This window comes from Pleurodeles waltl, chromosome 1_2 (genome assembly GCF_031143425.1).
Source record: "Pleurodeles waltl isolate 20211129_DDA chromosome 1_2, aPleWal1.hap1.20221129, whole genome shotgun sequence".
NCBI classification, from domain to species: Eukaryota; Metazoa; Chordata; class Amphibia; order Caudata; family Salamandridae; genus Pleurodeles; species Pleurodeles waltl.
In genome coordinates, this window is record NC_090437.1 from 310,164,989 (window position 1) to 310,178,356 (window position 13,368).

General features: G+C 42.4%; 1 protein-coding gene across 1 annotated transcript in view; it reads right to left on the reverse strand.

Moving 5' to 3' along the window:
• HSDL2 (hydroxysteroid dehydrogenase like 2) overlaps positions 1 to 13,368 on the reverse strand; it is a 184,853-nt gene that overhangs the window by 85,775 nt on the left and 85,710 nt on the right. Inside the window, exon 8 of the mRNA XM_069238664.1 lies at positions 1,701 to 1,772. Coding sequence (XP_069094765.1) covers positions 1,701 to 1,772 — 72 coding nt within the window. The remainder of the gene's footprint in view (positions 1 to 1,700; positions 1,773 to 13,368) is intronic.

Genomic DNA, 13,368 nt, shown 5'->3' on the forward strand with positions numbered 1-13,368 from the left:
TGCGAACAGGCTTGGAGAGCATGAAAAAAACAGAAAGGGCTCCAAGCATTTAATAACATGTCATTTTATTATTGTGTCACCAGATCAATGCAATACCTAACCCTTCTCAGTAAAATAAAAATAAACAAAAAAGTGCAAAAGTTTCACTTTTGTATTTTTACCCAAAACGTGATTGGTCAGTTATCTTCCTGTTAATGCCAAAACTTTGCATTTGTTTTGTAGCCCAGGTCTGGCCTGCTTCAAAAATAATGTCTGTATTGAAAGTCGCAGAAAACAATATTTTTAGTTTTCCTTTCAATTAGCTTTTTTGGGTTGGAGTCTGGGAAGAACAGTATCATGTTGTCATAATATAAGATCTCCTTTCAGAAGTCTACATGGTGCCTCTTCCTATGGTCTCTGCAGTTTCTGTAGAGTGTTGCCTTAAACCTTAGCATAGCTCACTGTATGTTCTGAATCCCTTAAGGCCATGGCTGTTCTGGATGCCCCATGGTTCCTACACCTGGAGTAACAGCCACCTCTATTGGAAAAGCTTTTCTGAGAAACCGCCTGGTGTACATCTCGTTGAGGTGATGCCCATATTCCTTTAACGTATTGCCACAATACCTCAAGATAAGAAGTGAGCAATGAGGGGTGACTGTCATGGAATCCGCTTATTCACCCTCCTTTCAATTGTACTCCTTACATCTTCCTTACTGGACTTGAGACATGGAGGTACCCGTGTTTGAATAAAGGTTCAGAGAAACGGAAATCAATGATGGACAAGTACTAAGTGCTCAACGCCTTGAGGGGGCATAGAAGGTTTTATCCCACCCCAATACATATCAAAAGGGTAAAAGAGACTGAAAAAACACTGAAATGGAAGAGTGCAATCCAAAGGTAGCATTATGTAAGGCTCCCTGGAAAACTGTCATGGAGACCCTCCCTATATGGGAGCTTGGAGACGCAAGAGACCGAGGATTCCCCATGAGCCTTGGATAGAGACAGAAAAATAATGCACTCTGGTGGAAAATATCATGGTGAAAATCCTCTCTGGTGAAGTCACAACTGCATTAGTTGGGGCTGAAAGAAAGTTCAGTCAGATAGCTAGCCCTCTTTACAAGGATCATGGAATAATGGTTGGGAACTAAATAGTACATATGTTTCTGTGCTTCTTATGCATTGGCTGAGAGAAGCAAAAGAAATGGATTTCCTCTTGCATCTCTCAGCCAGGGTATACAAAAAAGCGAACAGTTTATTTTCATAATGGTACCAGAGAGAAATTTGGCTATGCTTACTACTTGCTTAATTAGTACAATCCAATTTCTTCTGCTGTATCTACTAATGCGTCAAACCATACATTAAAAAAAGAAAAGAAATTACAGAACGACAAAGAAACAGAACATAGTACTTGCTCTCTTTGGAGAAAGAAACAACCTAAACTGGACAAAATAAGTGAACAAAATACAGATATTAAATGGGCTAATGTTCTCTAAAGAACAATGAAGTGTCCACGAAGGTGTAAACCATTCCTTGGCATGGGGTTTGCAATTTACTTAACAAATCTTAGAATGTTAGTATTACATAGCCATAACTAGTAGAAACGTTACCTATTTCAAACTTCCAACATAAAATGTAGTTACCGTATATTTACAGCACACAAACACGTCTGGGGATTTATTTCTACACATACATGCAAAGAAGCCCAAGTCAATCTTTCTTACCATATTCTTCTATTTTATTCGTCAATGCATCTGGATCTTCATCCAAGAAGAAATCTGGAAGAAGAGGATGGCCTGAGAGGCAAAAAAGAGAAAGGAAAAATTTAGTGCTTGTGAACAGAGTGAATGCAACTGAGCACACGGACCATGTTGCAAATAAGCAAAGTCTCACACAGGTGAAGCTGATCTGCATTAGCATCCTCTTTGCAGAGTAGTGCTTGCAGGGCGCCAAGGCCTGGCCTACGAATGGAAGCAATGGATGTGCACCCGCTCCACGCATCATACACTCTTAAAGGGAAGGAAAGGTTTGAAATTGTCACTCACTGCACCACCAAAAATATCAGACATGTTAAAACTCAATAAGAAGGGGCCTCACTCTTCAAAGGGATGCTCGACTTACTGATATAAGGATGCCAGTCTCCCATTGCTCCCCTAATTACCTCCTGCTAGGCACTCGCCTTGTGTAACCCTCAGCTGCACTAGGCTGTTCTAAGGCATCCTTCGGGCCTGGATGCTTCATACTCGGCCAATAACATCCCTTTATGAAGGCGTTTAATTACGCATCACTGTGTTTAATTGCAATCTGCACTAATGCACTTAGCTAGCCGTTATCAGATCATCCTCTCATTTGGCTTTTAAAGCTGGACCCCAAGTGCAGCTCTGCCTGAACCAATGATTACTCCAGACGTGCCAAGGTTAACCTTCACATTGTCTCACTTTATGCTTCTCCCATTGATGCTATTGCAGCACCTTGTTCGCCACTTGCCAAATTGTTCGACGTGGTGCTTCTTCGCTCATTGCAAGCTCCGGATTATTGCTCTCACACTGGTTTCACCGTATGCCTCCTCCTGTAATAACTCATCTTACTGCAAAGGCTTTGTAAGTAAATACTGCTGATTCTTGGTGGTGTACGGAGTACCACAGCAAAGAACCCTGTGTAATGGGGTGACTATAATACTGCAGGCTGAACGCTAAAAAACTAAATACAAGCACACTTCATTTCCTAAAACGCTTCAAACACTGATTCCTATTTCTGGTTTCTCCTTTTATTGGTTAGAAATGGACCTGCAAAAGGCTGGTACAAAGGGGAGCTAAAGTAAATTCTAATGAGCGAGGCTGAAAAAAGCAGCACCAAGAAGCCTGGGGACATTTTGGACAAGGCGGGTTCACAGAGCAGCCAGCACTTGGATGCTCTGCAATGTGATATACTGGGCATCGCTGGCATCTATATCTGTACCACTTCCTGGCTCACGGCCATTACCACCCTCATGTTCCAAACAGGCACTGGCAATGTCAATAGGCCTGGCTTTACAGGGATGAAGTACAGTACCACACAGCTTTAAAATCAGACCATATAGAGACGCCTGGCAATTGCTTTTGGGGAAGTAATACATTATAGACAATGAGTCGCAATGGTTTAGACTTGCTTTAGTATGTAAAATATATACGTATGCCCAGATCAAGACAGCAGAGTGGCTTTCACAGACTTCCTTTCGAGCCTGATTCGAAGTACTCTAGGGCCGTGCCACCATCCAGGCCCATCTCTCCAGTAAGCATACAGGATTCTCCATTGCCATCTCAAGTTTCAACTGAATGTACTCAACCATCACAGCGCTCTCTTCATCCTTCACCTCTTCCGCCTCAACCAGAGATTACAGAAATACCTCCATTGCCAATTCCGCCAGTCTCTCTGCCACCATAGCCTACTGAGCCAGTGACACATATGCTGAGGCACCGTAGATCTCGCTCCCCTCAACAACAAACCGATAGATCCTAGGTCAAGATCTCATCTTCGGCATTTTTCAATGCCTCACAGATGCTCTCATTGAAGATGGAGAAAATACTCTACATCTAGATCATCCCAATCTCATCATATTTCATCTTCAGGATTGTACTTGCCTATCTTAACAGATTCTTCTCCACAGAGAATACTGTGAATAGATGAGCTAACAAACTGAATATCGATTTACTAACTACAAACACATTCACATCAGTAATCTTTGAGACACTTTATCAGAGCAGCTACACCATTACTTCCTTTGGTTCCAGGCCTTTTAGAACAAGCAATGGAACTTTTTCTGACTCAGGCTGCTGTGAAGGCTGCTCCATTACGCCTGTAAAAGACCTTTGAACCATTGGATCCGGATCCGTCATTTCTTCACACAGATCCCATTCCAGTCTTGGTCATTGTTTCAGTAACTCGAAAACTTAATGCCATGGGGCCATCTTTTACTGTGCCTCCTAACAAGGAGAGCAAGAAATTGGATTTCGTGGGCAGGAAAGTCTGCAGGCACCTCTGTAGTTTCCATAATAGCTGCTCGTGCCATTGCTCTCCTAGGATGCTATGACAGGTCTCTTTGGGACTCCATTCAACAATTTATGGATGATCTTCCCAGGAACAAGTGTCAGGATTTCCCAGAGATCTTTGATAAAGGCATGATGGTGTCAAACCAAGTTAGATCAGTACTGCAGCAGATCCCGCTACTCTAGCAGCATATGGCTTTTAACAAAAAGGGAAACTCCCTAGTGTATAAGGTGTATGAGAGTCAACTTAACTGGTTTTAGTGAGTCCTCTATTTTTGTGACCTGTGTATGTAGTTGGAAGTGGAGAAAACCTACTTTAAATTCTTCTACCCCCCTTATTTTTATAAGAGTGAATCTGTAGTGTCAAGCAAAAAATTGCACTTAGCTCAAGTAAATTATTGCCATGACGGTCACCAGTTTGATTCTCAATACCTGAATGCCCACAATGTGGCATTTCCTACTGGGCCAAGTGAAGTAAGCCTTATTCATCGAACACAACAGACCCTAAATATGTTTGAGTAGTAACATATTACACACGTCTAATCTCCAGGATACATCTCATCTGAATTATGTGTAAATCATGCATCCATATTCTAGTGCTTACATTTGCAGATTACTATTGTTTTTAGGAAAGCTATCTCAGCTAAGGCCCATCTACCCATATCAAGAACTAAGGCTTTCACTAGGTGAATGGGTGGCTTGCTATACCATCAGAAGTCTCCATTTTGCTTTCAATAAATGTCCTTTCTTGCCCTTTCACATCAGAATGGCTGACAGAATCCAATATACATATCATAGAAGTGGTTGACAGAGCACAATTTGTGGCCCCTTCAATCTCCTGAACCACATCCACACAATAAGGTGCCAGCACAGGTTATTCCCACGTATTAACTGAAGTGTCATTCCCACTTCTAACAACTCTGTCTTGGTACTGAAGTTAACTACCAATAAGACCATACTAATATCAAACTTTAAGCACTCCATTATAACCATTAAAACCCTTACCCTATTTTAAGCACTATGATTCAAAGCGGTCCAAAGGAAGCATGATAGGAGCATCAGGGATGTGGAATTCCTGTTGCCCGACGCCCGGGACATATTGTTTGGGGTCAAGGACAACAAGTTTTCATGTATATATTGTCCTTGGGGCAAGTAGGCCCAACCCCCTGCAACACAAACACTTTGACTGCCAGTTTTCCGAGAAGAGAACTGTCTGCAGTTGAGGTAATATTTGTGGCCATAAGTTAATGCTGTTCCAACTTATATGTATGGTTCATTAATGAAAAGCCTTCATTATTAGGGAGAGTGCTGTAAATAAACGTTTTAAGGTCACACTGCACTAATGACATTAGTTCTAGTTAAAAAAAAAAAGGGTAAATGTGTTTGAAAAGTTTAACAATATGAGGATAAGTATAATGCTCCCAGAATGCTCTCTGATTAAATGCAAATGTTTGCAGAAGCTTGTAAGCAAGAGTGCTAATTCTTTGCTTTCAAAATAAAATGCAAGTAGGAAAAAAAAAAACACGTTTCACTATGAAATTTAGGTTCTATTTCTTTGAAGCACCGTTTAGTAAAATGTGTTGAAGCATGCTAGTTTTTCCCAAAAATATTCCTAATGGAAAATCAGTGTAACCATTTTCAACAAGATTATGGGAAGCATGAAAATAAACAAGCACTGGCAAAGCCAACCAATCCAACATTTTTTGCGAGTCTTTTGGTTTTGTCAATGCATGTCGTGTTTTGACATGGCTTTTGTAACACTTTATTGTTGTGGGAGCTGCCAGGCCCCCACAAATGTAACAAAAACTGGTGAAAAGAAAAAAAAAAAAAAAAAACACTGCCACCAGCGGCATAACAAATGTCCCGCAACCCCCATGCAGGTGCCCTCCTCAGCACACCACCGGCCCTGAGCGAGTCTGGAAGGGGAGGCCCTCCATGTTCTTCGCAGGGGGGCCTCCAGTTTTGTTATGCTACTGACTGCCACAGTAATTCCTGGCACTGAACAAAACTACTTTGTGTGTTCCTTCTGGAAGAGCAGAATGCGATCACTCATAGTAAAGCCAGCTGATAGATAGAGAGAGAAATAGAAGTTTAATAAAAACAAAATGTCTTTGTTAACGCCAGACCTAATTAGGGGCCCAATTCTTAAAGAAAGTCACAAAAGTGCACCCATGGTACATGTCTTTGAATTAGTGAATTTCATGAATTCAGAAGAACTTACAGAAGTAGATCAGGAAATCGTACTCCTAGAAAATATTTGTGAACTGTATTTTAGCACGAGCAAATATGCATGTGTAGATTTGCTCATGTGAAAATCTACTGTGCGTTTCCAAGTTCACTTTCCCTCCAACTACTTATTTTCCAACCCTGGAAGAATTTCTACTTCTGTCATTGTCAGGAGTAAATTTCCAACCTTTCGCATTATGAAAAAACATTAGGGAAGAGCGAGTGAAAATCCTTAAAACATGCAAGTTAGTAGGTTGGCAGACTCAAAGGCATTCCAGCCCTGGAACTATAGCTTACTGCTTCCTCCAGCCCCAGTATGTAGATATGTGGAAAGGTGGCAAAATAAGGAAATTCCGATAGCAGGGATTGAAAGTGCAAGCATTCAAGCCCTGCTATAGTAGTAGCCCTGGCATAATCAGAGAGGCTATTATCAGAGCTCTTACATAATGAGAATGCTGCCATAAATTTTTAGCTGCACTACATGGCACCAAAGGGACAAGTAGTATTTTTTTGCAGGACAAGTAGATTTAAGAAACAGCCTACCCCATGGACAAGAAGATATTTTATTAAATTCCACACCCCTGAGATTGCTGCCAAAATTTGTCGCTGCACTACATTGCACCAAAGGGACAAGTAGTTTTTTTTTTGCAGGACAAGTAGATTTAAGAAGCAGCCTACCCCATGGACAAGTAGATATTTTATTAAATTCCACACCCCTGAGCAGAATGTAAAAAATAAAATCCCAGCAAAATTAATAAATGATGATTTGTTCAGCAGACTAGTCAAGCATATGAACACTTATGTGGCATGCTGATTAACTCCTGTGACAGTATTTGAGAAGACTACATGAGTGTGCAGCTTTATGGATAGAGACCACAGGGACAGCTACTCAGAGGGAGCATTATGGTTGAAGAATATAGTTTGCCCCACATAGAGTTCTGAGTGTATGGCGCACAGGTAGTGTCCTCTGTAGGGTAAATATCCACCTAAAGCTACTGTCTCATGAGTTGTTGGAGATTATGCTGACATTTGGAGGCAGATGCAGTCTAGTCTCTTGCTAATGTAAGACATTCATTGGGATGATGTTTGATAAGCTGCTAGTGCACAAGCACTAAGTGATAAGAAGAAATTACCAGACAGTTCTGAGGGAAAAGGTGGGAGAGGGTGTTTGAAGGTGTTTATAAAGTCTACAGGTATTCAGTATAAGTACACGCAGTTGAATTACCTGCACACCACATACCTCATGCCCGATAGAAGAAACAGGCAGAAGGATTCCACGAGCTGTCCCCGATGTGTTCTCATAGATGCAGGTTTAATTAATATGGTCTAAAGAATTAGTCTCATTCAGGTTAAAGGTAGCAGATCAACTGGGATGCATGGTAAATAGGAAGGCACTATGTTCAGTTGAAATATGCTTGCAAGGATTATGTTAGACAGCGGGGAAGGAAGGTTGAGAACAGATTTTTAGATTTGGCTCTAGTTCTCACCTGAAAAGATAAGGCAAAGCACTGACACTCCCCTGATGGTCCACCACATAGTCGGTAGAAACAGAAGGTTGAGAAATGGTCAATAACAGAGAGTGTTGCTCAGAGAAACACCAAGGTATGCACAAACAACATCTGCCAGCCCAATGGATGTAGACAGTTACAACCTTTCTTCAACCGGAGGATTAACACCTAAAGTGTTTGAACTGAATGATTTACAATTGGAGATGTTCCTGATACCTTGGCTGGTTTTAAGGTGGGTGTCACCTTCGCTAAACATTACTATCATACATGCTGACACAAGGAGAAGAACGTTAAGCCACTTTGGATAAATCATAGGACAAGAACATAGAACGGAGTAGATTTAGCTACCGAACTAATGTTAAACTTTGTTCTTAATTGTTAAACATTACTACGAAGCTGGGACAAACTACGCTTAAGACTATTAATGTGCAACACTGATGGCTTGTTAATATATGCATGTATAAATTCCTTATGTACCATATGCAGAGAGGTGGGTTGAAATAAAAAATACAAATAAAAAAAACCTCTATCACATCAAAGATGAATGATGACACATTGCACTGGCTGGTGACACTAACTGTAAATGTGTTATCTGTTTACTTTTATTAAGAAATCTTTGTAAGTCTTCCCAACACTAACCAACAACTTTCTAAATTGAGAGTCTAACAGAGAGAGTCACTGCCAAGAGATGAACATATGCCTAAGAATACAGGCAAGATACTAATAACCCTTGCAAACCCTCCATCCAAACCGCCCCATCCACCACACCCTGCTACATTCAGCCAATCAGATTAAGTCTGTTTATGGGAGCCAAAGATCTACACCACAACCTCTGCCATTAGGAGTCTGAAGCCTCTCATGAACCACAATGGGAACCACACACAGGTGTGGCCAAAACTACCCACCAATGTTATCTGTAGGTCCCCAATAGCGCTCCTTTATGTATAATAAAATTACATCAATGTACGGTCACTCGGAGGTGTTTTTTTAAACAACAAATATTCATGTGCGACTTTGGTACTTGACCAAAAAGCATGCTATTATGTGCAAATCTCCTGATATCTTTACACAAATGCTCACAAGGAAAACCTTCAGCAAAAATAGGCAAATCATGACAAACACAATTGTAAATTTGTGAAGTGGAATGAAAAATATACAATGCAAATTGATGTGTACGATCTAGAGTTACTTAGAAAACACTGACATCCAGTGCTCATTCGCTCCTCAGTGAAGTTTCCACTATATCTCAACACACACCTGCAATCAAATAATGCAAAATAGAAAAAGGGACAGTAATCTATGAAGCAATTGGTTATGTTTGTCAGCACTTTCTAAAACTATTGTACTTCAAAGTAGAGCTATAAATTCAGTGAGTGTTTCACAATAATCCAGAAAACAATTACCAATCTTAAAATGTCATTCAAACAGATTGCTGGGTCCACAAGAAAAAGCTACACCTCTTTCTAGTATAACTTTAACTTGTCCAAGAACAGCTCAGTCCCAAACTCTTGGTCAATCTGAACTAGCATTTTAAGACAGTTACTGATGCTGTACCACTCACTTCCTGGATCTCATCACAACAATTCAGCCAGTCCACTGAGACACTGATTTAGCAATTACGCTGGCATTTTCTAATTTAAGAATAAAAGGAAAGTGTGTCCTTGTGTAGGGTAAGTCTAGGCTGGCACAAGATTAGCAGATTATGGTAAATAATCATAGTAGTCCCATCAGCCTTTGCCAAATGTACTAAGGGTACTGTGGCATTCTGGCTGAAATCTAGACAAAGAGACCATAAAATAAAATATTGGTTGAGGATTTGTTATCCTACTTTGGCATAGCAGATGAACTTTCCGAACAAGATGGTTTGTTATTACGGGGTGTACAATTGGTTGTACCTGGTGATTTGAGGCAAACCATACTAGCTATGGATCATGAAGGACATCCTGCAATGAGCACTGTGAAATAAATTAGAGCTGATTTTTGATGGCCTACTGTAGATAAACCTGTAGAAGATAAGGTAAGATCTTGTATAGATGTTCCACCGATGATAAATAAAAGATTTTTAAAAAACTGCTGTCTCTCATAAGCAAACCATGACTAGACTGAGTAGAACGTGGGAGAGGCTATTGCTAGATATAACTGGTCCAATGTGTGTTTCTCATAGTCAAGAGTTTTGTATTGTGTTAATTAATCAAATGTCACAATGGTCAGAGCTGAAATGAAATAAGTTATGTCCAATAATGTGATTCCGTTTATGACCAAACTATTTGAAAGAGAAGGTTCCCTAAAAGTGTGGTGACCGATAATGGTGTACAGTTAACATCAGGTGAAATGTCATTGTTTTTATCTAGTCACAGGATTGAACATATAGGTACATCTGGATATTATACACATAGCAATGGTATTACGGACTGAAGGATAAGAGTGTTAGAAGCAGGACTGCAACTTGCCATTGCTAGTAGTAAAGATTGTTATCAAATTGTTTATCTTGCAGCTATCATACCACACCAAGGAATGTTGGTGATGATCTGTAAAGAAATGGCTCCCTGTTGCAGTTACCCCCCACTTTTTGCCTGATACTGATGCTGACTTGACTGAGAAGTGTGCTGGGACCCTGCTAACCAGGCCCCAGCACCAGTGTTCTTTCACCTAAAATGTACCATTGTTTCCACAATTGGCACAACCCTGGCACCTAGGTAAGTCCCTTGTAACTGGTACCCCTGGTACCAAGGGCCCTGATGCCAGGGAAGGTCTCTAAGGGCTGCAGCATGTCTTGTGCCACCCTAGGGACCCCTCACTCAGCACAGACACACTGCTTGCCAGCTTGTGTGTGCTGATGGGGAGAAAATGACTAAGTCGACATGGCACTCCCCTCAGGGTGCCATGCCAACCTCCCACTGCCTGTGGCATAGGTAAGTCACCCCTCTAGTAGGCCTTACAGCCCTAAGGCAGGGTGCACTATACCACAGGTGAGGGCATATGTGCATGAGCACTATGCCCCTACAGTGTCTAAGCAAAACCTTAGACATTGTAAGTGCAGGGTAGCCATAAGAGTATATGGGCTGGGAGTCTGTCAAAAACGAACTCCACAGCTCCATAATGGCTACACTGAATACTGGGAAGTTTAGTATCAAACTTCTCAGAATAATAAACCCACACTGATGCCAGTGTTGGATTTATTAAAAAATGCACACAGAGGGCATCTTAGAGATACCCCCTGTATTTTACCCAATTGTTCAGTGCAGGACTGACTGGTCTGTGCCAGCCTGCTGCTGAGAGACAAGTGTCTGACCTCATGCGGTGAGAGCCTTTGTGCTCTCTGAGGACAGAAACAAAGCCTGCTCTGGGTGGAGGTGCTTCACACCTCCCCCCTGCAGGAACTGTAACACCTAGCAGTGAGCTTCAAAGGCTCAAGCTTCGTGTTACAATGCCCCAGGGCACTCCAGCTAGTGGAGATGCCCGCCTCCTGGACCCAGCCCCCACTTTTGGCGGCAAGTCCAGGAGAGATAATGAGAAAAACAAGGAGGAGTCACTGGCCAGTCAGGACAGCCCCTAAGGTGTCCTGAGCTGAGGTGACTCTAACTTTTAGAAATCCTCCATCTTGCAGATGGAGGATTCCCCCAATAGGATTAGGGATGTGACCCCCTCCCCTTGGGAGGAGGCACAAAGAGGGTGTACCCACCCTCAGGGCTAGTAGCCATTGGCTACTAACCCCCCAGACCTAAACACGCCCTTAAATTTAGTATTTAAGGGCTCTCCCTGAACCTAGAAACTAGATTCCTGCAACAACAAGAAGAAGGACTGCCTAGCTGAAAACCCCTGCAGAGGAAGACCAGAAGACAACAACTGCCTTGGCTCCAGAAACTCACCGGCCTGTCTCCTGCCTTCCAAAGAACTCTGCTCCAGCGACGCCTTCCAAAGGGACCAGCGACCTCTGAATCCTCTGAGGACTGCCCTGCTTCGACGACGACAAGAAACTCCCGAGGACAGCGGACCTGCTCCAAAAAGACTGCAACTTTATCCAAAGGAGCAGCTTTAAAGAACCCTGCAATCTCCCCGCAAGAAGCGTGAGACTTGCAACACTGCACCCGGCGACCCCGACTCGGCTGGTGGAGAACCAACACCTCAGGGAGGACCCCCGGACTACTCTACGACTGTGAGTACCAAAACCTGTCCCCCCAGAGCCCCCACAGCGCCGCCTGCAGAGGGAATCCCGAGGCTTCCCCTGACCGCGACTCTCTGAAACCTAAGTCCCGACGCCTGGAAAAGACCCTGCACCCGCAGCCCCCAGGACCTGAAGGACCGGACTTTCACTGCAGAAGTGACCCCCAGGAGTCCCTCTCCCTTGCCCAAGTGGAGGTTTCCCCGAGGAAGCCCCCCCTTGCCTGCCTGCAGCGCTGAAGAGATCCCTTGATCTCTCATTGACTTCCATTGCGAACCCGACGCTTGTTCTAACACTGCACCCGGCCGCCCCCGCGCCGCTGAGGGTGAAATTTCTGTGTGGGCTTGTGTCCCCCCCGGTGCCCTACAAAACCCCCCTGGTCTGCCCCCCGAAGACGCGGGTACTTACCTGCTGGCAGACTGGAACCGGGGCACCCCCTTCTCTCCATTGAAGCCTATGTGTTTTGGGCACCACTTTGAACTCTGCACCTGACCGGCCCTGAGCTGCTGGTGTGGTAACTTTGGGGTTGCTCTGAACCCCCAACGGTGGGCTACCTTGGACCAAGAACTGAACCCTGTAAGTGTCTTACTTACCTGGTAAAACTAACAAAAACTTACCTCCCCCAGGAACTGTGAAAATTGCAGTGTCCACTTTTAAAATAGCTATTTGTGAATAACTTGAAAAGTATACATGCAATTGAAATGATTCAAAGTTCCTAATGTACTTACCTGCAATACCTTTCAAACAAGATATTACATGTTAAATTTGAACCTGTGGTTCTTAAAATAAACTAAGAAAAGATATTTTTCTATAACAAAACCTATTGGCTGGATTTGTCTCTGAGTGTGTGTACCTCATTTATTGTCTATGTGTATGTACAACAAATGCTTAACACTACTCCTTGGATAAGCCTACTGCTCGACCACACTACCACAAAATAGAGCATTAGTATTATCTATTTTTACCACTATTTTACCTCTAAGGGGAACCCTTGGACTCTGTGCATGCTATTCCTTACTTTGAAATAGCACATACAGAGCCAACTTCCTACATGATCTCCTTTTGAAAAGATGAGTGGTAGGGAAACAATGTATAACCAAAAACAAATGTGGATGTTTGATGTAAAAAACAAAGTATATGATGGTAGTGTCAATAGTAAAGTTAACAGATGGTTTCTGGGAAGATCTAGCTTCAGTTCTAATGTAGAATGTGACAAGTCGTTACCGGCTTAAACGTAGGTGACTGAGTGCATGGTAAGAAAGGGAGATAAGTTAAGGTTGAGAAATTTAAGTTGTACATTCTTTGAAGATAATTAGAGTGGGCAAACAGGTGGTTGAGTTATCTTGGATAACAATGTGTGGAGCATGTGTAAGGTGGTTAAGTTACCACACTGTTTAGGATCGAAAGAGCATAAAGATACTGTAAGTACTTTTCTTTGCTCAGGACCTGTTTATATTCAGTCTTATTTTGT